The sequence below is a fragment of the Rattus norvegicus genome, chromosome 13, assembly GCF_021556685.1.
Source record: "Rattus norvegicus strain SHRSP/BbbUtx chromosome 13, alternate assembly SHRSP_T2T, whole genome shotgun sequence".
Classification (NCBI taxonomy): domain Eukaryota; kingdom Metazoa; phylum Chordata; class Mammalia; order Rodentia; family Muridae; genus Rattus; species Rattus norvegicus.
In genome coordinates, this window is record NC_141546.1 from 99,460,252 (window position 1) to 99,488,036 (window position 27,785).

The 27,785-nt window shown below is 45.4% G+C and overlaps 1 protein-coding gene across 4 annotated transcripts; it reads left to right on the forward strand.

The window, feature by feature from the left end:
- Positions 1-1,465: 1,465 nt before the first annotated feature.
- Bpnt1 (3'(2'), 5'-bisphosphate nucleotidase 1) lies at positions 1,466-26,390 on the forward strand. 4 transcript variants are annotated; one of them, XM_087581568.1, is made up of 10 exons: positions 1,466-1,606; positions 7,198-7,324; positions 10,453-10,557; positions 14,391-14,498; positions 15,883-15,931; positions 17,672-17,763; positions 18,784-18,828; positions 21,259-21,456; positions 23,006-23,111; positions 25,306-26,390. In XM_087581568.1, exons 2-10 carry the CDS (start codon positions 7,205-7,207, stop codon positions 25,452-25,454), a joined length of 972 nt encoding a protein of 323 aa, XP_087437694.1. In that variant the 5' UTR covers positions 1,466-1,606; positions 7,198-7,204; the 3' UTR covers positions 25,455-26,390. The 4 variants fall into 4 exon arrangements, with proteins under 4 accessions (XP_087437694.1, XP_087437693.1, XP_087437695.1 ...); XM_087581567.1 differs by having other exon boundaries at positions 1,466-1,551; XM_087581569.1 differs by lacking the exon at positions 18,784-18,828.
- Positions 26,391-27,785: the final 1,395 nt, after the last annotated feature.

The window sequence follows — 27,785 nt, forward strand, 5'->3', positions numbered from 1 at the left end:
AGAGGGGAGCTAACAGAGGGGAGAAAAACAGAGAGTCCTGAATCTTATTTCTTCTTTGAGCACAACTATGCTGCCCCTGCCCCAACTCTTGGGGCATTCTCATTTATATACTCTCAGAAAAGTTCCCAGAATTACAAACGTCACCTAATCACAGAAATTATCTGCAGCTGGCAAAACCACACCTCTGCTAAGGCGGGAAGCAAATCATAATCAGTTGCTTTGGACAGTCTGAAACAGCTCCATATCCCCACACCTGGGATTAAAGCAAAAGCTATTTGTTTTTCAAAGGAATCACAATTCCATAGTTCTCACTATAAAGATCCAGTGAGCTCACGAAAGAGGCATACTACCCAGAGTGCCCTTGGACTCTGCATCTCAGTGGCTAAGCTATAATCAGGAGAGAGATTGTATCTGGCCTTATTTATGTCAATTATTACACCGTTACAATGTAATTACAAAAACTGATGTATGCGTCTTGTAAAAGTTTTTAATTTACTTATGTGTATGAGTCTTTGCCTGCACGCATTTATGCGCACCGTGTGTGTGTGTGTGTGTGTGTGTGTGTGTGTGTGTGTGTGTCTGGTGCCGGAGGAGGTCAGAAGACGTTGTGGAACACCATGGAACTCCACGGTTTGGATGGTTATGAGCCTCTGCTGGGACCAAACCCCCGTCCTCTGGAAGAACAAATGCTGTAAACTGCCTTCTGGGCCATCTCACCAGCATCCAGTATATAGCTTTAAAGGGTGTGTGTTATAGACATTTCCCCCACACATGAAAGGCATGTCTAAACTCAGAGTAAACGCAATAAACTAAAGAAGTCTTTTCCAACCGTAGCTGTATGTAAATGGTGTGTGTGGACATTTCTCACTGGTGAGAATAAGAGTGTGTGGGGGTTTGTTTATGCTTAGAATCCAAGTACATGAAAAGCTCAGGTAGGAGGATTGCCAAGAATTCAAGGACAGCCTGAGTGAGACCGTGTGTGTGTGTGTGTGTGTGTGTGTACACATATACGGATGGACAAATGGTTTGCTTCTAATAACTAATAAAGTTTGAGAGTCGCAGAAAACACATAGAAACAAAATCTATTCATTATCATCCTAGTAAAATAATGATATGAGATTTTTAAGAAAAAAGAAGTGTTGCTTTTATGAAAAGAATCCCATAAAGGAAAGTCACTAAAAACCAAAGCCAAGCCATCATAATAGCTGTCAGGAAGATGTGTGGCTCAAGGGTAGCCTGAGATACCTAAACCCCAAGTCAGGGAGGAAACCAAGCAAAAACTGTTGTCTCCGTGAATTCAAGACGCTAGGAACCAGCTACCCTGGAACTCGGGCTTTGACGGCAGGCGGCGTTAACCTGCGCAAAACGCTCAGAAATGGGTTTTCCGACTGCTAGGAGCGCGCGCGCGGGGAGCCATGTGCGCCTGCGCCGACCTCTCGCACGCGCAGCCGCGGTCTTTCTCTGCACATTGAACTGGTGGACCTGGAGGCAGCCTGTTCTGTGACAGCGAGCCACCAGGCCGGACATCGCTTAGGGGACGCCAGGCTGACTGTAAGTTTCTCTGGCGGCCGCGCAGAGCCTCAGGCGACCCTAGTTTCTAATTCAGGTAACTGCACACCCCTGGCACAGATTAGAGGAAAGCCAGGGGTTATAGCCCCGAGCACCCGTGTGGCTACACTGCTTCTAGTTCAGACGCGTCTAGGAGCTTGAGTGGCCACATGTGGACCATTTCTTTCAAGCTGGAATAAACTCCAGGGTTATTTCGCATCCTAATTTGGAAACTTCATAAAGCAAAGATTCTTTCAGTTTTCATTTCTGCGCATTAGTAGGCTGTCGTGATTTATTCACCAGGAATACAATAGCTGCGCCGAACGATGTATACGTTTTGTTTTTGTCAGAGGGCTCCAGTAGGGAAGTTTCCTCGATCCTTGCAGACTAGGCAAATGCTTTAATGTGTCAACCTTAATCACTTCTCGTGCTCTAAGTTTGCATTTCTTTAAAATTCAGTAGATTGAGCATTTCGTGTACTTAGTGATGGACACCTTTCTTTTTCTGGGAACTGCTTGTCAACTGTCCTTGCCCCAAACAAAACAGCTCAAGTATCAGTGGATGATACAGAACTTTTCCTCTCCTTTAAGCTGGTATGAACCGGTTTTGCTTGCGTCATTTTGGACATGGAGAAGCTTTAATTTCTGTGTAAGTTCGTTAATACACCCAGTTTTTATGTTTTAGTGGCCCTTTTCAAGTTTATAAAGCCATTCCTATACTTCTTGTAGTTTCTATCTTAATTTAAATCTACTGGACTGAGAGAGAAAAACTGTTAGGCTGGCTTCAAAACCAAGGTACTCTTACCTCAGCCCCCTGAGTTTGGGGATTATAGTAGTGTGCTCCCAGCCAGGACTTCCTGGGACACTGAACAACAACAACAAAAGCCAGCATTTCGTGAGTGTGTGTGGTGTGTATGTGTGGGGGGGGTGTGCACGCTTGTGTGTGTGCATGCACACATGTGCCACAGGTGTTTGCATGGAGGGTGGAGGGCTATTTTGCAGAAGTCAGTTCTCTCCTTTCACTGTGTGGATTTGAACTCAAGCACCTTCACCAACAGAACTGTTTCACCAGTTTCCCTGGAACAGACTTTAATAAGAATGCAAGAAAGATCCAAGTGTTTTGAATGCTGTTGCCATTTGTGTATGAGTGGCCTTCTTCCTTTCTCTCTTTTTTTTTTTTTCTTCTCTCCTTTTTCCTTTAGACAGGATCTTGCTGCGTAGCCCACCTCAAATCCAGGAACTTCCTGCTTTCCTTCCCAAATGCTAGGCATGTGTCAGTACATTCGTCCGCTTCTTTCTTGGGTTTAAAATACCACCCTTAGTATGTTTGCATTCATTTCTGGAGTTTTACTGAGAGAGATTGTTCAGTTGGTAGTGTTTGCCTAGCATACATGAGGCCCAGGGTGCGCTCTCTCTCTCTGTCTCTCTCTGTCTCTCTCTGTCTCTCTCTCTCTCTCTCTCTCTATATATATATATATATATCATATTTATCTGGCTTTTTGGAAGTTGGGGTATATGTGTACATGCATGGGTGTTTGGAGAAAACACTCCACTTGGTAGCCAGCGCTAGCATGGATCTTACTATGTAACTAAGGTTGATGTGTTACTCCCAATCCTCCTGACTCAGCTTCCCAAGTGCAAGGACCAGAAGCAAGGTCACCACACCCAGCCCATTAGCTGATTATTATATTCCGATAACTGGTAATAATAAGGGGATCTCCATTAATTGTTCAGAATTTGCACCATCACACTCATTTCTATCTTTCCAAATACCTTGACCTTCAGCACTGCCGAACCAGGTTCCAAAGATAAGTTATTTTAATGCTTTTGCTGGGAACATGCTGGACACTTCTGAATCCTAATCGGCATGTTCACCATCCTTACATGAATTAAAGATAAAGGACAGAGAAGGTTTGTTGTTGTTGCTGCCGCTGCTTCTCCTCCTCCTCCTCCTCCTCCTCCCCCCCTCCTCCTCCTCCTCCCCCTCCTCCTCCTCCTCCTCCTCCCCCTCCTCCTCCTCCTTCCCCTTCTTCCTCTTCTTCCTCCTACTATGAGAAGAAACTGGTCATTTGAGCCTTGCTAATTTTCCCTTGCTACCATTCTTTGTTTTTGTCTGTTCGCTTGTTTTGTTTTGAGTCAGGGTCTTACTGTGCACACTGGCTGGCCTGTACTTGGTTTCTAGCCAGGCTGATCTCAGCCCTTTGAGGTTCCTGGCAGCCTCCTGAGTGTTCAGGTCACAGGCATACACCATTGTTTTCGACTTGTGTTATTTCTTTCCTTCTAGAGTAGCTGGCAAGTATTATAAAGATTCCTCACAAGCATGGAAGTTAAGTTAATTTCCTTTTTATTCAGTGTGTTTCTGCACTGCCTTCCTCTTAAGGCTCAAACCTAGAATGAATGCAGAAGAACCTCCTTCCCATCAGTCACTGTGTCCTCCCAAGGGTCAGAATATCCTTTGTATCCATTGCTTTCCTCACAGCGAGTGAGAAGCAACATAGGGAGAGGGTGTGTCTTATTTTGGCTCCTGGTTTACCAGAGTCCCTCACAGTGGGTAAGACATGGTGGCTGGGACTCCATTCTTGGTGGTGGAAGCTTGCCTGTGACTCCTTACATCTCTGTGGATCTGGAAGCAGAAAGCCTGACTGGAAAGCAGAGAAGCGGAGCGGGAGTCAGTGCTGGACCATAGTGAAACCTTAAGGCCCACTGTCCAGCTGTCCACTTCCTCTAACTAGGCCCAGCCTCCTGTAGGTTCTACCCCAGGGTCCTAACACAGCACCAGCACTTGGTGAGCATGTATTCATTCAGACACATGAGCCCTGGGGAGATAGTTACATGCAAACCATGACACTCTCCTAAAAGACACAGCAGGCTTTTTAAAAACTGTTTTAAATTATACGTCTTAGATTCTATGTATGTGACTGTGTCTTAATTCCGGACAGCTATTGGTCACAGGATGGTTTTCAGTACTGCACAGTAGTTTCAGTCACATTGTTTCTCTCCCATAAAAAGGATTTATGAGCCAGGCCGTGGTGGCATTCTCTGGAGGCAAGAGCAGGCAAATCTCTGCGTGTCTGTATTTAGAAATGTACTCATGAATGCAGGAGCCCATGGAGGTCAAAAGAGGACATCTGGTCCCTTGGAGCGGGAGTACTAGTGTTTGTGAGCAGCCCCATGTGGGTTCTGGGATCTGACCTCTAGTCCCCTACAAGAACATCTTAACCCTTGAGCCATCTCTCCCGCCCCTCTCCTTTTGTTTTTAACACTCCTGTGTATCCATGCTGAGCAGCCAGAACGAAGGAGACATTAAATATGTTTAGCCAGTTTGTGGGCTGCTTATCTGTAAAGTCAGAGCCTTCCACGCAGTACTTAGTAATCACAGCAACTCTGTACTAATACGTGGTTTTTCTGATTTATGAGTTCATGGATTGAGAGTTGAAGTGGCTTTCCTAAAAGTCGACAGCTAATGTTTGGCAGGGTGTGGCCATCGAGAGTTGACTCACTCCGGAGTCTGTGTCTTTAATATCTAGCTTTTGAAAGGTCATGAAGAAGTAGTGCTTCAGGTAAGACTCAGAGGAAAGATGGAAAGAGGGAGGACGCGTGTAATGTGAGCTGCTGTAAGGACGTTAACTTAGTGGCTGCTTTAGCCTTGTTTGTAAGCCACCTGTCACGACAAAAGATAATTCCCGCTTGGGTTCCTGGGGAAGACTGGAGCAGATGTGGGAAGGCTAGTAAGAATCTCTGTACACGTTTATGTCATAGCTTTTCTTTATACCAAGAACTAAAATTGTATATATTTCTTTTAAAATTACGGTAAGAAAACTATTAGGGCCAGGAGGAGTAGTAATCTTTCTATTATTATGTCTTACAAACAGATGCTCTCTTTGAATTGTAGTTCATAAGCATAGCGTGCATTTATTAAGGGAAGTAGTGAGCAGGCAGCCTGGAAATGTTCTGTGGGAAGAAGAAAATGCTGCATATATCTGGCAGGCTCTAGAGGAAGTGAATTAATCTTGCCTGAAGCCTGACAAGGCTCGAACGGTTCTTGAATTGGCTCAAGGGTGAAGGATACGTATGGGAAGCTATAGCGAGAGAATTACTTCTCCATCACCACTCCCACAAGTTCAACTCTCAGCGGTTAGCCATTCACTGAGTGTGGTTCAGTGAGAAAGAACTTGACTGGGAAGGCCTCTGGTGTGATTTCCCAGCATTCCTCCCGCTCCCCCAAAAGGTGCTGGGTGGGGTTAGTAATCCAGAACTACATTACCAGTACAAAGTACATTAGATAAATGTCTGTTCACAGATAGAAAAGGTGGGGTAAGGCCAATGAAATATTTATTTTTTAAATTATCACTTCTGGATTTTATTTGTGGCGTGCCTTAGTCAGTAATGGTTACACCTTACTTTATCCTGCCTGCAGTGTAAAGAAAATCCACTATAGCTTGATTACAATATGAGAAAATACCCTAGATACCCTTTCATTTTCATCTTAATTCCCGACAGCTATGGCCACAGGATGGTTTTCAGTACCACACAGTAGTTTCAGTCACATCGTTTTTCTCCCTTTTTAACAAAGATTTCTGAGCCAGGCAGTAGTGGCAGCTGACTTTAATCCCAGCACTCTGGAGGCAGGAGCAGACAAATCTCTGAGTTTGAGGCCAGTCTGATCTACAGAGGGAGTTCCAGGACAGCCAGAGCTACACAGAGGAACCCTGTATTGAAAAGAAAGAAAGAAAGAAAAGAAAGAAAGAAAGAAAGAAAGAAAGAAAGAAAGAAAGAAAGAAAGAAAGAGAGGGAGGGAGGGACAGAGAGAGAGAGAGGGAGGGAGAAAGGGAGGGAGAAAGGGAGGGAGAAAGAAAGAAAGACAGACAGACTGACAGACAGACAGACAGACAAAGATGTCTGATATGACCTCAGCCAGCCCCACTGGATACTTCAGAGTGTCCTTTATAGTTTCTGCTGAAGCTAGGCATGGTGACACATATTTGTCACACCAGTGTTCAAGAGGCCAGCCTGGGCTAAATAGTGAGGCCGTCACATAAACAGAGAGTGGGGAGGCCTAGCACTCTGGAGGCTGGGCAGTTGGGTCTCTGAATTCAAAGCCACCTGGTCTACACAGGGAGCTCCCACCTGCCAGGGCTACATAGTGGCCATCACATGCAGTTGGGGTTTTGGTTGGTTGGTTTGGTTTTCATTTGCTTGTATTTAAACAGTTTGCACACAGGACCTTGAGTATGCTGGACTGCAACTAAGCGCTCTTCTCCTGAGAGTCCCTTCCCTTGCTCTCCCCTCTCGTGCACTTATCAGCTCTAGTGTTCAGAACTTCAGCTCATCAAGGCCAGATGTATTTTAGTTTTAGTTCCTAAGACTTCCACTTTGCGTGATGCACACCTCACACTCAAAACTTCTTCACCTGCTGAGTTCATTTCTCCAGGCTGCGAAAGGCTTTGTGGACTATGAACGAGTATTATGGGGTTTAAGAGAGTTAATTTCAAAATTGTGCCTTTTCCAAGTCTTTTTAGTGTGTATTTATTAAAGAGCCTGTGCCGTTAGAGGCAGCCCCAGGCATCCAGTTAATACGTGTTGGCTTGAATTCAACTATTGGATACCAGTAGCTGGTCTCTAACAAAACGTCTTTCTTTTTTCCTTCAAGGTTGATCATGGCTTCCAGCCACAATGTGTTGATGCGGCTGGTAGCCTCCGCATACTCTATCGCTCAGAAGGCAGGAACCATCGTCAGGTGTGTCATCGCTGAAGGAGACCTGGGCATCGTGCAGAAGGTACTGCAAATCTTGTCTTTTCTGCAGTCATGGTGTTCCTCATAGTAGGTAAAGATTGTCACATTGTAGACCAACTGACGATTAAAATAATGGAGATTTTTAGTTTGGATCTCTGCTTTGAAAATAGCTCCAGATTTTATCTAAGATCTTTCTATGCATGACTGGATCTTTTGACTGACATTTAGCTCCAGAACAGATCCCAGTGTTTCATAGAAAACCAAGCAGTCTTAGAACATGTGGCACGTTTGTGAAAATGCATGTTTAAATAAGTACTTATTTCATCCCAGCACTTGGGAGATGAAAGCAAGAGATCAGAAGTTCAAGGCCAGCCTTCACTATATAGTGAGTTCGAGGCCAACCTGAGCTATGTGAGACTGTGCCTCAAGCCCACCTCCATTCTCACCGCCCCCCGAAATCAGGATCCAAAGAGCAGCTTTAACATCCAGGGTAAACTGAATTGGGCATAGAATCAGCGACTGATCACTCAACAGACTTTTCTCTAACAGAGCAAAGCTTGATTCTCTGGGGCTGACACTCCCTGTGAACAGCGAGAGACTCTTTGAACTCATAGGGGGCTGGGAGTCGAAAAAAGACAAAAGAGGGGAAAGAATCACACACACACACACACACACACACACACACACAAACACACACTCGGTAGATGAAGCAAGATGAGTTGCAATGACTTTGCAGGTCCATACATACATGCCTGCATACATACATACATACATACATACATACATACATACATACATAACATTCACACATTGGGTGGAGGGGGCAAAGCTCCAACCAACTCTACATATACATGCATGTATGCATACACATGTTTGGTGATGGAGCAAAGCTCCAACGATTAAGCTCTTGCAACTTTATATTTTCTCACAGCTATCCGTCCCAGCAAAATCTTACCAGCAGTATACAATGTACAATGGGATGACATTCTGTTTTTCTTCTAGTGAATGATTACAGTGAGTATACATAAGAAAAACATGTCCCCTATACCCTCACATGATCAAAGGTTTTATGTACTGAGGATTAAAAAACAAAACAGTTTATTCCCAAAAACCTACATACATTTGTCACTAAGTAACTTGTTATAGATTAACAAAGTCTAAGCAACCAAGGTAATTTTCTCAGCCAGTTTCTCTTTATTGGAGGCTGCAAATTGCAGTCACAAAGAAAGGATCAATCATTTTATTATTTATCTTAAAAAGTAATCTTATAAGTCTTAAAAGAATCACAAATCTAAACTTTTATATAAAAACAATCTTTCATCTCTACTTTAAATCCTCAGGCTGCATTAATAGTCTACTCATTACCAATTTTTAATTAAATTCTATTAGGAAGCTGAGGACAAAAATGGATACCAGATCATCAGCCCAGCTTTAGCAAGAGATTCATGTTGGTCATATCAGTCAGGCTGCTGTTCTTGTTCCTTGACCAAACCAAAAGAGCCTCCTCGTTCAACTATTGAGAGTGCACGCCGTGGGCTGGAAAGATGGCCCAGAGGTTAGGAGCACTGACTGCTCTTCCAGAGGTCCTGAGTTCAATTCCCAGCAACCACATGGTGGCTCACAACCATCTGTACTGGGATCTGATGCCCTCCTCTGGTGTGCATGAAGACAGCTACAGTGTACTCATATACATAAAATAAATTAAAACAAAGAAAGAAAAAGAGTGCGTACCTTTCTAAAATTCAAATTGTTTTCTAAGATTTTCTATATCAGAGCCACTGGCAAAACATCTTAACCTCACTTTATTAATAATCCTCTTCAAATGCTTTCTAAGGGTGGCGGTCATTGCTAACTATCTACATCTTTACGTTCTTCCCAAGGGTGGTAATTGAATCATTAATCTGATCCAGCAGCAATGTTTGGAAAAGGTCGAGCGCTCTCATTGGAGTGCCAGTGATGTTTCCCAGTGAGGGGCTGGCAGCCCCTTAGAATCTTCCACAGGAGATTAGGAAGGATGTGAAGACTGAAAGAAGAGCATGAAGTAACATCCTCGGAACGTGTAGTCCTTGGCTCTGTCTCGGGGACTCTGCCTCACCAAGGCACACACTAACATCCACCATGGTTGCACTAATTCCATGAATTAGAATTCCACGAGTTCTAAGGCTGTTTTGCTGTTCCTCTTGCACAGCCCTCAGCAACAGGAATTCTTTCTAATACGTTAAAGAATCATCTTCAGGATGTCTGGAATTTTATAAGGATGAGTGAGAGGAAGTTACAGAGAATACTCTTCATACCCTGATAACAGAGTTTTAGCTTCACTTTGAAACAATAGAAACCTATTTCTTTTTGTCTGTGTGTTTGGTTTTGGTACTGAGACAGTTTTGCTGTGCTACATTGGCTGGCCTGGGATTCACTTTGTAGACCAGGCTGGCATAGGACCTATGGAGGCTGGCCTGGGATTCACTTTGTAGACCAGGCTGGCATAGGACCTATGAGGGCTGGCTTGGAACTCACTTTGTAGACCAGGCTGGCATAGGACCTATGGGGGCTGGCTTGGAACTCACTTTGTAGACCAGGCTGGCCTACGACTTCTGGTGAACTCGCTGCTTCGGCCTTTCAAGTATGGGGTTAAAAAAGAATATGGCACCACACTGGTGTTTCCTAGCTCTTAGCCCATTTAAAGCAGGTTGGTATCTAGAATCCTATAAAAGAATCTCTCAATTAGAGAGGAAAATATTCCAAATAATTTAAAGCTCCTTTGCAAGCTTGAACTGTTGTGGAAATGTATGTAGTTCAGTGTAGAGTGCCTGCTCAGAGTGTGTCAGGTACGTGTTCGATCTCCATCAGCACATACACACCCTGTTTCTAAACTGTGTTTGGTTATTGGTATACAGTGTCACACTGCAGCACAAGCTGATCTCAGATTCATGGCAGTCCTCCTGCCTCAGCCTTCCATGTGTTGATATTATAGTTATGCAATGCCATCCAGCTTCACTTCTCAGTCTTAATTGCTGTTAAGTCTCCGAGAAGCAGCAAGGGACATCACTAGCCGATTCATTTGGGGTTAAGCTCTGTGAAATCTAAAATATGAGAACACAGTGTAAATTATATGACCATGGTGTACTAATTGTCCCTAGTTGTATTTCTGTTGATTTGCTTTCTCTGCTACAGACCTCAGCCACTGACCTGCAGACCAAAGCAGACCGCATGGTACAGATGAGCATATGCTCTTCCCTGTCCCGGAAATTCCCGAAGCTGACGATCATCGGGGAAGAGGTGAGACGCGCCGTGCCGTGCAGATTCATACCAACCTGCCATTGAGTCGGACGCCGTGGCTAGCCCTAGCCATGGTGCTGGTGTTTGAACACAAAGTGATCCTGTTCCCTAGAGAAAAGAATCTCACTTTATAATGGCCCACTTACAGGCTAAATCTCCATTCCTAGTGATGGGAGACATGGTCACATTGTAGTGAATATGCAACTTTAAAACCGCACAGCGGGCTCAATGGTAGAACACTGCCTACTCTACCTACATGAGGCTTCTCCAGTGGGAGATGTCTCAGTAATAAGACCATGGGGCTCACATATGGGAGGCCCTGGGATTGAGAACTCGCGGTGACCGGGTTTGGTTTGCCTACCTGCCCTTCCTTTCAGAAGTTAGACTTGTATACCTAAAACTGAAACAGTGGACTGTGTCTTGGTTTTGTTTTTATTAAGTTAGCTCTTTGACAGTTTAGTGCACGTATGTAATACAGTCTGATTGCCCATTCCCCATACTCTTGGATTCCCCTCCTACCCACCCCTGCCCCTTTCCCAAATTCATGACATTTGCCTTTTTTCCTTCCCATTAGTGTAACCGGGATCATTTGTGTGACCATTTCAGTGGGACCATCCATTGGTCATCAGTAGTACACAACTGAAAGCCATGGCTTCCCCTTCCCCTGAGTCAGTCTGGAGGAAGCATCCACAGGGAAGGACAGGGCTCTGCGTAACTGTCGGTGCACTCATTCCTTTTCAGACCCCGCGCAGCAGTCTGCGGTTGTTAGAGTTCATGATTGCACCAGCTCTTACCCCAGGGATGACGTTTTGCAGTCCCTTCCCCATTTTCCAGCTCTTTCTGCCCCCTCTCCCACAGAGCCAGGTGAACCTTAGAGGGAATGGTATAAATGTCCTATTTAGAGCTGAGCAGTCAACTGTAGCTCTGTCTTAGGCAGTCATTTATCTCTCCCTCCATCATAGTTCACTAGAGAGAGAACCCTCTCTGAATAAGGCCAAGAGTGGGCATTTACTCTGGGAATTTAGAAAGCTGTTTGACACTGTGTTTAGTAAAGCTGTAGAGTTTAATTCCTAGATAGGACTCATGACATCCCTTTTTATACATTGAGTGGATTTCCAGACATGGAGTCTGTTTAAAGCTGTAAGCACGGGTTCTCATGGTGGAGTAGACCTCAAATTCAATCAGTGCAGGTAGTTACCCCATTAACAGTGATGCCACTGTTGTACCAGTGGGCACAGCTTGCCTGACAAAGGGACCTGTAGTCTCTCAGGTGCACAGATGCGCGATATTTCCTTCCCCGTCTGCAGAGAACCTTCTAGCACTGTGAAAGTGGCCAGCCAGCAGGGAGAGTGACTGACTTGACTTCTGACCTCTCTGTCTCATGCACCAAAGTGTGTGGTGTCATTAGCAGTAAGGTCTTATCATCTAATGCTCCTGGGCACCGAGAAATGACAAGTGCCTATATTGTTTTAGGGACCTCTAGGATCTCCCTGATCAACCTATAAGAAATCACTACACACACAGCATTTGGGGTTTTTAATGAGCCATAATTTAAAAGGGTAACAGTTTCTAGGTATCTCCCTGCCAACTTAAAAAAAAATCCTAGTTATTATGAATAAAGTGACAATAAACAGATAAATTAATTCCCAACAGTGAGATGTCAGGCCTCCGGACAGTAGTATCTGGGCCATGTGCTGGGCTACAGTAGCTCTGTTCTTAGTGTCTTTTTTCTTTTCTTTTCTTTTCCTTTCTTTCCTTTTCTTTTCTTTTCTTTTCTTTTCTCTTTTTCAGAGCTGGGGACCGAACTCAGGGCCTTGTGCTTGCTAGGCAAGCGCTCTACCACTGAGCCAAATCCCCAACCCCGAAGTTGAACACTTTTAAAAAGTTTATTTTCATTCCTATTACTGTTGAGAATTCTCTGTCTATTCTGTATCCCATTTTTGCTGTTATTTGTTGACACAGGGTCTCTCTATGTAGCCCTGGCTGTAGACCAGAGTTATCTCAAAGCTCACAGAAATCCATCTACTTTTACCTCCCAGGTGCTGGGATGAAAGGCATGCAGATTTTTAAAGTTATTATTATTTATTTGTGAGTGTGTGTCTGTGTGTCTTTGTCTGATCTGTGTATGTGGACGGATGTTTTGCTTGCCTGGATATTTCTGCTTCACATGTGAGCCATTTACCTGCAGTGGCCAAAAGAGGGCATCAGGTCCCAAGAACTGGAATTACAGATGGTTGTGAGCTGCTATGTGGGTGTTGGAGAGCAAGCCTGGATCCTCTGGAAGAGCAGCCATTGTTCCTACCTCCTTAGCCAGCTCTCCAGCTCCTGGAGTTGATTTCTTGTTCAAGCCAAGAAAGAAGGGTCAAGTTTCATTCTTCTACATGTAGACATCCAATTTTCCCAGCACCATTTTTTGAGATGCTCTTTCTTCCTGTGTGTATTTTTGGTGTCTTTTTCAAACGTCAATTGTATGACATTAGTTTGGGCTTTCCATTCTGTCGCACTGATCTACACGTGGGTTTTAGTGCCAGCACCTTGCCCTTTGTTACCCTGGCTCTGTAGTGTGGCTGGAGATCAGATACAGTGATGCCTCCAGCCTGGTTATTTTAGCTCAGGATTGTTTTGGCCGTCTGGGCCTTTTGTGCTTTGCATCATTCATTATACCGAGCAGGGAGACCTTTCTCCTAGTCTCTGCCTTGACTTCTTTAGAGTTTTTTTTCTTTTGAGACAGAGTCTCACTATGTAGTCTTGGCTGGCCAGGAACTCAGTGTGTAGACAAGGATTTTCTCTGATCTTAAAGCTTTCATTGTGGAGGTTCTTCACCCCTCGCTTGGGTTTCCTCTGAGGTGCTTTGTTTATTGAGGCTGCTATAAATGTGACTGTTTCTCTGGCTTCTTCTTCAGCTTGTTTGCCATTGGTATAAGGATGTCGTGTTTGTGCCCTGACTCTGCAGAAAGTATCAGTGATTCTAGGGGCTTTCTGGGGCGACTGCAGGGTCCCCATGCAGGACGTTATATTCTCTGTAGACCAGAACACGCCAACTTCTTCATTTCCTAGCGATATGCTCCATTGTGTTCTTACTGTTCTAGCTAAGACTAACACCATATCGACGGCCCTGTCTCATTTCTAGTTTAATGTTGGTGTTTGTTTGGCAGGGTCTCATCATTTAGCCCAGGCTGGCCTTATAGCCCAGGCTGGTCTTGAATTCTTCCTGTTTCATCCAACCAAGTGCTGGGATTATGGTACACTGGGCTCCATAAAAAGGTGTTGTTTTTGTTTGTTTGTTTGTTTGTTTGTTGTTTAATGTTCTTTTCTCTCTGCACTCACATTGTCCCTCTGTGGTGCTGGAGATCGTACCCAGAGTCTGGTGTGTCCTGGGCAACTGCTGACCACTGAGCTGCATCCCAAGCCCCTTGTGTAGCTCAACACCCAGGTCCCTGCATTCCAAAGGAAACTGGGGAAACAGAAATGTGTAAAGGAAAATGGATTTATTTACAATTTTAGGTAAACATGGACGAGGAAAAGATTTTGTGTTCCTTCTAGATGTTCCTGAATCGGGCTTTAAATGCAGCCTGGACCCAGCTGTGAGGCTGTCTGTGAGGAGGCCATTCCGGGTGCCACACTGCACACTCAGGATGGAAGCTCCCGGGCAACTCTAGCTGCTGATGTCATCTCCTCCAGCTCCTGCTGGTCTTGTACTAGGCTTGCCATAAAGGCTCTAAACCTGAGGCAAACAGAAGTGGTTAGGCACCCAGTTGCTGTGTATCCTTTTAGGGACACGATGCATTATGGGAACAGACAGCTTCAATGGTGTCACCTTGTCTCTGCTTCAGGACCTGCCTCCTGGAGAAGTGGATCAAGAACTGATTGAAGACGGGCAGTCGGAGGAGATCCTGAAGCAGCCGTGCCCATCGCAGTACAGTGCAATCAAGGAGGAAGACGTAAGGTCCATCTGCATGCATTGAGCTCTCAGTCTGTGGCTGCTGCCACTGGGAGGGAATACAGTCTGTCTATAAGACAGAAACGTGTGCTTACAAACTAGGGCAGCCAGTCACCGAGTCTGTCAGAGGCAGCAGAAGCAGCAGGGTTCAGGTGGATGTGTGACCACCCTCAGCTCACTGTCTTCTGTAGATCTCTGTCTTCTAGAATCTTATTTAAAGTGGTTTTAACAAGAGTCCTCGCCGTTAGGTCGATTTGGTAAGAAAGCATTGTGTGGGCGGTGGGGCTTTGAAAACCACAGGTATCTTCTCAGTTGGGCTGGAGAGGTGGGTGGCAGTTAAGATCCCTGGCTGCTCTTAGTGAGGATCCACGTTCAGCTCTCAGCAACCACATTGGGTGGCTAACAGCTCCAGGGACCCTGCTTTTAAAGTACTCAACATTGCACCTAGAGAATAATTACTATGAGGAGTAAGTTCTGTTCTGTGGGAAGAAGCATAAAAGGATAACAAGACGTGCCATCAGAACCCACCTCTGTAATGAGAGGGAATGGGAGGACATCCTGAATCATGTTAAGTCCTAAGCCAGAGGAATTTCTCCTTTAGTCTAGCATCCAATTTGTAAGCCATTCCATGTTCCTAGGTTACTGAGACTTGTGTCCTTAAGGTGATCAAACCTTGTATTTATGTTTTAAATCAGTATGTACAGGCCAGGCATGCTGGCACAGACCTATAGTCCTAGCACTCAGGAGGCAGAGGGAGGTGGATCTGTGCGTTTGAGGCCAGCCTGGTCGGTATAGTGAGTTCCAGGACAGCCAGGGCTATGTAGAGAGCTCCTGTCTTACACACACACGCACACACACACACACACACACACACACACGCACACACGCACACACGCACACACACACACACACACCACATACACACATACGCACATCAGCTCTTACATATTTACATATAGATGAGTAACAACTTTACATTGTTCAAACTATTCTAGTGCCTTCCTCCCTGTAGTGCCATCTAGAGCTAAGTTAGATCATGATTTTGTGCTTTGTGTCCAAGTTACAGCTTGCAGTGGGCATTATCAGCTAAGCATTGTAGAACTTGCAAGGGTTCCTAAGTCGGTCTTGTTTACTGTAAGAGGACTTACTCCGTGATGATGAAGCCTTTTCTGACAGTTGAAGCTGAAGGTGCTGGCTTACGCCTCCACAGTGACGTGTTCACATGTCTCACATGTGTTCACATGTGTTCACATGTCTCACATGTGTTCACATGTCTCACATGTGTTCACATGTGTTCACATGGGGTGATTGAATCTCTTCGGTTCTCTCTGAATTTCACATACTTCATACGGACATTCCCTCTCTCCCCCATTTTTGTTTTGCAGCTTGTGGTTTGGGTTGACCCCGTAGATGGTACCAAGGAATACACTGAAGGTCAGTGTCTCTCACCCGCACATACTATACTAAGGCAAGGCTGTGACGCACAGATGTGATGCTCCCGTGACACATGACAAGTTGCTGTCGGGTTCTGTCTGTTGTCATACATGAGTATAACTAGAAGAGTTCATCTTCAGAAACCACCTCACATACTCTACCAGCTCCAGGTCTAAGGTCCCCCGCTGGGGAAAGTCATCCCTGTAAACTTTCTTTCCTGAGGGACTGTGCTAAATCTATGTTTTACTGGGCTAGAGAAATGCTCCACCACCCCCTGGTTCCATAGCATCCGCTCACCTGAGGTGGCAGGGGTAAGGAAAACCAGAAAGCATCGGGTTAAAACCAGAGGCATAAAAGTCAGGAGGAGTCGTGTGATAGCTCACACCTGTGATCTCGGTGCCCTGATGAGTTTGAGCCCATCTTCAGTGATGCACATGGTAAGCCCTGGGTCAGCCTGGGTTGGACCTTTTCTAGGCCAGGCAAAGCAGGAGTCAGAAGACCCTCAGTCTCAGGGCTGGACTTCCGGTTTTAAAAGCCTAGAGTTGTAGTTCTGATTTAAAGATCTGCACCGAGAACTTGTGAGGCTGAGGCAGGAAGACTGTGAGGTCAGCCTGACCTTCACAGTGAGTTCCAGGTCAGCCTGAGATAAAGGGGCAGCGCGAGGCCAGAATGACCTCCAAAGGTCTTTTATTGGTCCCCAGCTTCGTGGAACTTTCTTATAACTGCCAGGGAGAATGTTCTCAGCCCTTGGAGGGGATAGAGTGAGTGACTGAGTGGGGTCTGTGTATGTGCTTGTGCATGTCTGTGCTTGCGCGTGTGTGTAACAGAAACATATACTGTGAGGGTGCATATGTTCAGAATGCATATGTACTGTGTGAGAGTCAGTGTGTTTTCATGTGTGTGCATGTACTCATGTGTGTTTGTATGAGTATGACCCATGCATATGTACTCTAGGGGGTATACTTATGTACTCCATGCTGTGTGTGTGTGCTGAAAACATCTCTGAAGCCCATTGGGAAACAGGAAATCTACCAGAGAGCTTTGTTAACCACTGACTCGGGTAAGGGGAGTCCTGCATGTAACAGATCACCACTGTCACATGTCACAGATCACTGCTGTCATACATTACAGATTACCACTGAGTGATCCAGTGCCATGTAATGATCTCTAGTCCCAAGGTTGGAAAGTCTGGGGAGGAACTCAGTCTGGTCTGGTCCTGCATGTCAGAGTGCACTGATGGGACAGAAGGAGCAAGAGTTGTCTAGAGGTGGCTTTAATGGGTTTGCAAACTATTAAGGAGAGTGTGGTATGGTTATTGATTCAATTTAGTGGCTATGATCCCCACTTCGTCCTTCAGTTTTCTCTGGGCTTGTGCACTTGCCTAGAGCTGTCCATGGGTGAATCACTGCAAATCCCCTCCCTTTACTACAAAAGTGGTGAGCTGTCAGGTATGGTGCACACCTGATCTCTGCCCTCGGGAGGTGGAGGCAGGTGGATTTCTTGAGTTTGAGGTCAGCCTGGTTTACAGAGCAAGTTACAGGACAACCAGGGCTACACAGAGAAACTGCCTGGAACAAACAAAAAGTATGATGATGATGGGGAAGAAGAGGAGGGGGAGGAGGAAGAAGAGGAGGAAGAAGAGGAAGAGGGAGGGGAGGAAGAGACTAGCAGCTGTTGTTTGACGTACTGATGGTAAACCAGAACCTGGGAGAGTGACTTACTTACTTCTCTCCTTCATAGGTCTTCTTGACAATGTAACAGTGCTCATTGGGATTGCTTATGAAGGAAAGGCCATCGCAGGCATCATCAACCAGCCATATTACAACTACCAGGTACTACTGCCAACGGCACAGGGATGTTGGATATGTAATTACAGGGTCTGCTGAGGCCAGAGGCCATCCCATCCAGGTGTCATCTCACCCATTTGCCCAAGCAGCCACTTGGGGACAGGCTCCTCGGGGCACAGATTTCCAAGCTGCTGTTCAGCTATTAAACTAGAACTTTCTGAAGGTATTGGGGCCAGGATATAGATGGGGTTGAATAGACTGTATGTACTGAACTGTTATGTACTTATATTCAGTTGCTGTAGTTCTGAAATTACCCATTTTGTTCTTGATTAGCATAGTCATCAAGACACCTGGGTTACAGGTACCTCTTAAAGCACATTTGTAGAAGCAGACCACGTCAACAAAGAAGAGCTGTTAGCCATGTTGCCTTCCAAGAAACACCGTGCAGTGCCTGAAGCATGTCAGTTCAGTCAGCCAGCTAGTGATGCTTGTTGCTCCTTCTTCCTATGTTTCTTCCAACCTGCTTTGGCTTCCTGCTGTGCTTCAGAGACACTGTCTCCTTTAGAGACAAGAGATTAGTAAAATTTCAGAGCAAGAATATATCATTGAATTTTGAAGAAATCATTGAAGTCAAATACTTAGTTTCATATTAGTATGGAAGTTGGTAAACTTTGGAAAACAAACTAAGCAGAGTGTGGCTCTCACTTCTCAATGTCCGATTCATATTGGTTTAGTTGTAACTAAACTCACTTAGCTACCTGCTGCTTGTATGATTGGGAATTTGATTTATTGCTTGGGGTTTCTCAGAGTGGCTTTGCATGGTTGGGTGAGTCAGACCGAAGTGCTCAGGTGTTCGTCCTTCTAATGTGGCACTGCTGTCTACACAGTAGCACATGTGGGCGCAGGTCTGTAATGTTAACCATAGTCCTTAAATGAAGGGTAATTCCTAGGGAAAAGGTTTGCATGGGCCCTTTCATCTAAATTATCGATGTAAGTACTTAGGAATTGTTAATGATTTTCATCCCTTGTGTCTGAGACTAGAAAACTTGTATTCATTTTCCACAGAACAATGAAAAGGAGAAGCTCAGGGAGCACAGGAATGAAGCAAAGGTGAGACACAGCTAGGACCGGTTCCAGGTCTAGGGAGGAAAGAGGCAGGCACTGTGGCCCCGTTCTGTCCTGGGAACCAGCTCATTTCCTCCTGCTCTGGGCTCTTCTTCCTCCTCCTAGTGCTGCGTTCTCTCACCTTCTTTGTGCTCTGTGTGCCTTAACGTGTGTTGCAACAAGTAGGGACAGACGGTTGGCTGCTGCTGCGGCTAACGCTGACGATGGATAGTCATTGGCGTAGCTGAAGTTTATCAGACGCTCACTGTGATTCACAGGTGTCAGCTCCTGTACTACTGACCACATAGCTGTGCATACTAAAGAAAGGGACACTGAGTGACCCGCTAGTGCAGGCTGTAACCTCAGACACTCAAGAAGCCAGGGCCAGATCCTTGTAACCTCGGGAGGCCTGGGCAACAGAATGAGCTCAAGAACAGCCAGGAACTAAGTGAGACGGCAGTCACAAAGTAAATGTAAAAGAAGGCTGGGAGTGTGGCTCAGCACCGTCGAGTGCTGCCTGCCCAGGCTGTCTTCACCTCAGAATTCTCCTGCTTCTACCTCCTACACATTGAATTAAAGCTTCATGAGCGTGAGCTACCATGCAGCCCATGAGAACTTTCCAGACTCCAAGTCTACAGTACAGTCTGGAGGGAAGAGAGGAAGCACACTAACATCCCAAGCAGCTAATCCTTAGTTTTGGTTCCCCAGTGCCCCATGGCAGGAGGCACAGTCAGTATTTGGCCTTCTCAGAGAATGTCTCCCCGAGAAGAGTCTTCCCACCCGTCTGTTTCCCATACCTAGAGAGTGCCGGTGTTCAAAGGCCTGGCATTTCCTTCCGACTTGGGGGCCACACAAAGAGCTGCCTAAGCTCTAATGTCCTCACAATCGCAGCAGGGCTGTCACCTAGCTCACTGCAGCCCATGTGCCCTCTACCCACACTGTTGCCTTCTATAGATGCTCATCACACACACATTCCTTGCCAACCATCCCCCTGCCCCAGACTGTTTCCCAGGGAACACAGCCTGTAGCATAAACTTGTTTCATCCTGCAAACAACCAGTGTACTTCCCTAGAACAAAGGAGCAATGACTTTGAAAACATTTGAACAAGTCAGCTCAGGGTGCCCTATGTCTGCTTTGATTGACACAGCAGCACTAACCTGTGGTCCCACCTAGTTGAGAGGAGGAGGCAGGAGAATCATTTCATGGCCATCCAGGGCAATGTAGTGAGACCCCCCCCCCATCTCAAAAACAGTGCAGGGCAAAAGCAGAAAAGCTGTTCAGAACTGCAGAGATGGCGCAGGGATTGGGAGCACTCGCTGCTCTTGCAGAGGGGCCAGCACTCACATGACTGCTCGAAGCCATCTGGAACTCGAGTTTGAGGCACATGTGGTACACACAAATACGTGTAGTCAAACACTCATACACATACATTAAAGGAAGTCTTTTCCAGGCCAGCCTGATCTATGTGGTTCCAGGTCAGCCATGGCTGCACAGTGAGACCATGGCCCCGGAAATAAAACAGCACAAAAGAGCTGGACTCTGACTGGAGCTTCCTAGGCTCTCCGGTTCCAGGTCAGCCATGACTGCACAGTGAGATCATGGCCCCAGAAATAAAACAGCACAAAAGAGCTGGACTCTGACTGGAGCTTCCTAGGCTCTCAGTTTACTAACGGACTCTAGGTCTCACTGTTAACAATAATAGTATCTACTTCTGGGGTAGCTTTGAAGATCAGATGAACTAATGCGTGCATAAAGAACTTAGAGCTCAGTGTGGCTCTAACACATCCATGTCCAGCGTCCCAAGCCACCCTCACTGTACGCTGCCCAGGCTAAGAAGATGCTGGGCTGAGTTTGTTGTGTTAGCATCAATTTTACAAAACACTAAAATATGTTTCTACATGAAATATTTATTCAGCAATGTAATGGAAAGGTCTTTGCGCTCCACAGAGGAAAACACAGACTAAGAGGATATTGTCCTTGCCATTCCATCAGAGCCGTTATCATTAAAACCTTACCCCCATCTCCATGTTCATGGCCTTCAGCAAAACTCAGCCTCCCCTAGGTAACACGGCCCCTATTGTCCACTTCTGGAACCTTGGTATCTTTTAGAAGTGGCCATTTTCCGCTAACAGACAGACCGTTGGCTGATTCTAAAAGAAACAGCAATTGAATTATAAAGGTCACCTTCCTGAGGGTTTCTTTAAAACTGTTGACCAAAGCAGTAATGAGGAAAGCCAAAGTACTGTCAGGACAAACTATTTGTCTATTTACTGCCCTTAAAATTTATACAGTCACGTGTTTTTAACTTTTGGAACTAAAAAGTATGTCCTATATTGCAAACTAGGTAACTTCAACTAAGTATAGCTGGCTGACTGTTCCCTTTGTGGCTGGCATCTTTCCCCAGTGACAGTGAGCCTTGTTGTCATCTCACACAGGCAGGACCGGACGCCGTGCTGGGCAGGACCATCTGGGGAGTCCTGGGTTTGGGTGCCTTTGGGTTTCAGCTGAAAGAAGCCCCTGCTGGGAAGCACATCATCACCACCACCAGATCCCATAGCAACAAGCTGGTCACAGACTGCATTGCAGCCATGAACCCTGACAACGTGCTGCGAGTGGGAGGAGCAGGAAACAAGGTACAGAGACGACGTGCCATTGGCTCTGAAGGATACATACGTCATTGAAATACCAAGCTTACAAACTAGAAAGTAACTGAGCCTGGTGCTGCAGGCCTGTCAGCGCTGCTCCTCAGGAAGCCAAAGCAGGAGGCCACAGGGCCAAAGGTTAGAGCCTGCCTGGGCAGCTCAGTGAGACTCTGTCTCAAAATGGAGCTGCAGAGAGGGCTGGGGACTGAGCTTCGTGGGGCGGGGCACTTGGCTAGCAGGTTTGAGTCCAAGCTCAGTCTTGAGCTCACACAAAGGAAGTAAAATCAAGTGGAAAGGAGGTTAAGTATTAATAGTTTGCTACCGAAATCACATTTACAATTACAGAAATGTAAGATAAGGGGTTGAAATTATGTCTCAGTTGTACAACACACATTTAGCATGAACAATACACTGGCTTGGAACCCAACATGAGGGGAAAAAGGAAGAGTTTAAGGCTCGGGCCCCATCTCTTTCATATGTGATAACACCATGTTGCTTGCCAAGGAGCTTAGCTCCCCAGAGCACTCCAGGGGTTCCTCCTAGACCTTCCTTCTATAGACGCTGAGCATGGGCCTGCCTCTGCCCTCTGCTCCTCCCCACTCTTTCAGCCAGGCTTCCCGCCTCCTCAGAGTGTCATGATGTCATCCTGGTGACACTGCTCAGCCCCTCAAACTCATCAAGTCCAGATGGAGTTCCTCATCCTTCCACTTGCACCCCACATGATACTTGAGTGATGCCTCCATTTTCATAATTTCACAGCCAGATACGGAGTCTCCTTCCTTCCATACAACCATCAACCTGGCCCTACCTGCATACATAACCAGAACCTTCCCTGATACCTCTCCTTCTGCCTTCCTATGTGGCCAGTTGAGACGTGCCATTGTCCCTCAGAGTACTACTGGAGCCTCCTCCAAACTGCAAGGCAGTTGATGCACACAGCAGCCTAGTGTGGTGCTACAAGCCTAACACTGGAGAGGTGGGGACAGGAGAACAGGGACTCGGGTTATCCCTGGCTGAAAAGCAAGTTTGAGGCCCAGCTTGGGCTACTGGAGCCTCTGGGTCAAACCAAATAATACCATCAATGTAATGGTTCATAATTGAGTGTGGGAAGGAACAGTAGATAAGCATCAAAGCCCCTGCAAGGACTTGGACTGGTCAGTGCCACCCAGCTGCCGGGCTTGGCCACAGTGGTGTGTTGGACATGTCGCTATTACTAGGTATTGGCTGGTTTAGAAATTTAAAAGAAGTACTTGTCCACTAGCGACTATTCATATCCTCAAGAAACCCATGTGGATGAGAAAGCTTGATCTCCCTTGGGCTATGGATTGTGGCCTGTTGGATTGTACTTCTCCCCTGTAGATACCATGTATCATTGTGCGCCTGTTTTATTTTTATAATACTGCTATCGTTTACCTGCTTAGGGCTTTAATCTAAGTTTGACAGGAATTGATGAAATGTCTTTAATAGGCCTGAGCAGTTTTCCTTTTGGGCAACTCAGCCATTACATAATGGGGGATAACTGCTATTTTTGACCTTGCAGATTATCCAGCTGATTGAAGGCAAAGCCTCTGCTTATGTATTTGCAAGTCCTGGATGTAAGAAATGGGATACTTGTGCCCCAGAAGTTATCTTACATGCTGTAGGAGGTTTGTGGCTTTTGTATTGTACTCAGACATCATTTCAGCACTTTTTGTTTTTGTTATCTTATGTGTATGGATGTTTTGTCTGCATGTATGCCTGGACATGTAGACATACATGCACATGTATGTGTACCACATGCATGCCTGGGTAGAAGACATGCATGTTAGATCACCTAGAACTGGAATCACAGACAGTTGTAAGCCTCCTTGTGGTTACTGAGAATCAAACCCACATGCTCGGAGAGAGAAGCCCGTGACTGTGTTTAATGGCTGAGCCATCTCTTCAGCCCTCAATTAGCATTCTTTACCTAGACTCCCAGAGTGCAAATGTTGGAGGGAAGCCTAGCTATGATCTGTCCAAACCCATCATTCTTACCTCAGCAAGGAGCATTTCCAACTAACCTAATTTTCTTTACATTGTTTGGGTTCATGTTTGTACAGTTACTTAACTCTTATTTCGTTGGTTTTGCTGTTTGTTTGTTTTATTAAGACAAGGTCTCACTGTGTCCCTGGCTGCCCTGGAGCTCATTGTGAAATCCAGGCTCAGAAAGTCAGAGCACTTTTCCGAGAACATGAATTCAGTTCCCCGCTATCTGGTGATTTACAAGTAATAGCTCCAGCTTGGAGATGCCCTCTTCTGAGTTTTGCTGGCACAGATGTGTGAACATGCAAACACGGGGGTGGGGGTCATAGCTCAGAGGTAGAGCACCTGGCCAGGATATGAGGCCCGAGTTCTATGTTATCTTGACACAAGCTAGAGTCCTCTGAGCGCAGGGAACCTCAGTGAAGAAAATGCCTCCGTAAGATTGGGCTATAAGCAAGCCTGTGGGCATTTTCTAAATTAGCGATGGGAGAGGGCCCAGCCCATTGTGGGAGTGTCACCCTCCCTGGGTTCTAATAGTCCTGGGTTCTATAAGAAAGCAGGCTGAGCAAGCTAACAAGCAGCACTCCTCCATGACTTCTGCATCAGCTCCTGTCTCTAGAGTCCTGCTCTGTTTGAGTTCCCACCTTGGCTTTTCTCAGTGAACTGTGATTGAGGCTAAATAAGTCAAACAAACCTTTTCCTACCCAAGTTGCATTTGGTCTTGGTATTTTGTCATAACAGTAGTAACCCTGACTAAGATGGACAGGCAGACAGGCAGGCAGGCAGGCAGGCAGGCAGACAGACAGACAGACAGAAAACATTTTGGAAAGTACACCTTATAATAAAAGAAGTAGATACCAAGAAATTCAACTGTGTAGCTGGAGAGATGGCTTAGTGGTTAAGAGAATAACTATTCTTACAGAGGACTCAGGTTTAGACCCCAACGTCCACATAGTGGCTCACAACCATCTGTAATTCCAGTTCCAGTGGGTCTGGTGCCCTCATCTGACTTTTAAGGGCCCTAGGCACTCATGTGTCCACAATACACACATGCAGGCAAAACCCTATATATATAAAATAAATCTTCATTTTTTCCTAACTCTAACTCTAGTAAATAAATCTTTTTTGTTTGTTTTGGGGATTTTATTTGTTTGTTTGGCTAGTTTATTATGGTTTTTCAAGACAGGATTTCTTTGTGTAGTCCTGGCTCTCCTATAACTCACTTTGTAGACCAGCCTGGCTTCAAACTCAGAGATCTTCCTGCCTCTGCCCTCCAAGTGCTGGGACTAAAGGCATGTGCCACCAGCATCTGTAATAAATATATCTTAAAAAAAAATAAGAAGTACATGCAGACTTGAGAGCATAGGGCTCAGAGGTAGGGCTCACATCTGGTACTGGAGGCACTGGCCTCAATCTCTAGTTCGAAGACTGAGGAAAGCAGGAGGACATTGGGTGGAATAGGCCTGTGATCCTAGAACTCCTGAGGCACAGGCGAGACCACTGCGAATTCAGGAGTAGCCTACCCAGTAAGTTCCGAGCCAGCCAGGGCTCTATAGTGTACCGTGAGAACTTGTTTTAAAAATAAAGTCAAGCCTGTCAGGAAAAAAAAAAAAAGGCTGCAGACATAGCTCCGTGGTAGAGTGCTTGCCCGGTATGTGCAAAATAAGTTCAGTCCCCTGTAGAAACATTCTACAGATTCATTTAAGAATATAGTTCAGTAGTAAAACTTAATGTGAGCCCTGGGGTTCAGTTCTCTCCCATCCTGTGCCCCAAAGGAAAACCTTTGAAGCATCATGACCCAACTACCCACTAACTCTGTGTGGTGTTCTTCTGCAGGGAAGTTGACAGACATCCACGGGAATCCCCTGCAGTACGACAAGGAGGTGAAACACATGAACTCTGCTGGAGTTCTGGCTGCACTGCGGAATTATGAGTACTATGCAAGCCGCGTACCAGAGTCTGTCAAAAGTGCACTCATTCCCTGAAGGGGTCTCACTTACTTACCCAGGGGCCTCGGTTCAAAGTAACATATCTTAGAACTGATTAACTGATTGAACAATTAGAACTCCACTTGCATTCATCATTGATCAATGATTTATTAGTAGGTAGGGATAGAAGATGGAATTAAAGAATTGTCTTAGGTATATAACACAATTGTCATTTCTCCTGCCTAAAAAAAAAAAATTAGCCAAGTGGTAGCACTTATGACAGTCATGGCCATTCCAGTGGCTGAGCTAGGAGGGTTGCTTGAGCCCAGGGCCCCGAGACTAGCCTCCTTCACATAGCAAGACATAGCCCAAAAACAAAGAAGAAAAACAAAAAAGGAATTTACACTTGATCTTAGCCAAAAGGCCGAGAAGCGATCAAAAAAGGAATTTAGTTTTACCAATTAGCTAACTAGACCTGTTTTGTTGTTGATGTTGTTGTTGTTTGGTTTTTTGAGACAGGGTTTCTCTGTGCAGTCCTGGCTGTACTGAAATTTACTTAGTAGACAAAGCTGGCCTTGAGCTCAGTGATTCCCCTGCCTCTGCCTCCTGAGGGCAGGGATTAAGGGCTTGCCCCACCATACCTGGCAGAAATGTTACTGTTTTTAAGTGAAGAAATGAAAAAGGGTTAGTTCTGAATGACAGTCCAGGTCATTTGTGGAATCAACATTCCTGCTGGTAACCAGATTTCTTCAGGGCACAGTTACTCCAGAATTTCAGTTTGTTTTCTTTTCATGGTAATGTTTTAAATTTCTGATTCCAAATGAGAATGCATATAATATTATTTATGTTGATAGATTTATGGGGAAAGTTTGTCCAAGATACTTAGTCCTATCTCTTTATGTTATATATCAGATTTTTTTCAAAAGTATTTGAAAATTATAAATACTGTGAGGATTAATTTATTCTCTTGCCATTAAAAGCTATCATCAGAAAGCTGGGTAATTGCCTTTATTTCTTCCCCTGAGAGAATGTACAATCAGCTTGATTGTCACCTTCAGTAGACTGAGAAGAAGCCCAACCTACATCAGGAAACAGGGTTCCAGGAAGGACGAGCTAAGCTGAAAGTATGGGCGGCACCATCCCCTATGCTGGAGCATTGATGGGGTGAAAGGGGCTAATAAAGCCAAGTGGCAGAGGTTCTGTTTCTGTTGCCTCAAGGTGAGCTGCTCTGTCCACCAACCCTCCTGGCAGCCCCCAACCCCAACCCCTGGAAATCTTTCCCTCTGGCGCTTGTCATAGCAACACAGGAGTCTTCTTTAAATGTAATGTTCGTTAATCTTTGGGTATTTCATTCAGGCAAAGGTCTGTTTTGATCATAATTACCACTCCCTCCCACAAACACATTCAAACTCTTCCTGTAACTCCTCCCAGATCTACCCCCACTCTCACCACTTCCCAACCTCTTGTCCTTTTCTTAAAATAACTGAACAAGTCCAGTTTATGCTGCCCATGTACTCTGGTAAGTGGCCATCGACTGGACTGTAGTCAACCTACCAAAAGCTGCACCCTTAAAGAAAGCTAGCTCTTATTCCCCCCAGAAGCCAGCAATGTCAGTAGCCCCTGAGTGGTGGGTGCTCAGCAGGAGCCCCTCACCTGCCAAGCTGGAATGTTAACAGGTTTGATCTTGTTCTTTGTGGGGTTTTAGGCAATCACCGTGCTGTGAGCTCATAAGTGCAGAGGTCCTATTTGATCTTGATTCTCCCTGACCTCTGACTGTTCCAATCTTTAACAAAAGCCCTAATACACTATCCTAGTGTGATGGTGTTTTGTTTTGTTTTGTTTTGGGCTTTTTTTTCCCTTTTCTTTCTAGTGTGTGTGTGTGTGTGTGTGTGTGTGTGTGTGTGTGTATGTGTGTATACTTTTCCAATGTTCTACCAACTAAGCTATATCCTCCCCACCATGGCTTTTTTTTTTTTTAACTGTTTTGGTCTCTGTTCCTTTAATAAAATTTCTGGTTTTGGATGAAGCAGGTAGATTGCATACTCAGACTGTTTAAGGCCCTGGGTTTAATTACTAGAGTAGTAGTTCCCAAAACAACTGCATGACAGAATTGCCTGAGAATTTTTTTTCAGTGTACTAATTCTGATTTATTGATTTATTTTGCTTTTTAATAAGGCTGCTTTGGGGACTAGAGAGATGGCTCGGGGGTTAAGAGCACTGACTGCTCTTCCACAGGTCCTGAGATCAATTCCCAGCAACCACATGGTGGCTCACAACCATCTGTAATGGGATCTGATGCCCCCTTCTGGTGTATTTGAAGACAGTGACAGTGTACTCACATACATAAAATAAATAAATCTTTAAAAAGAAAAGAAGGGTACTGTGGGC

Bases quoted from the DNA above. Each gene is read 5' to 3' on its own strand.
- Bpnt1 (XM_087581568.1), top strand. From the start codon at position 7,205: ATGGCTTCCAGCCACAATGTGTTGATGCGGCTGGTAGCCTCCGCATAC. The intron at 14,499-15,882 runs GTAAGGTCCATC...TTTGTTTTGCAG, and splicing joins GTGCAATCAAGGAGGAAGAC to CTTGTGGTTTGGGTTGACCC. The intron at 18,829-21,258 runs GTGAGACACAGC...CATCTCACACAG, and splicing joins AGCACAGGAATGAAGCAAAG to GCAGGACCGGACGCCGTGCT.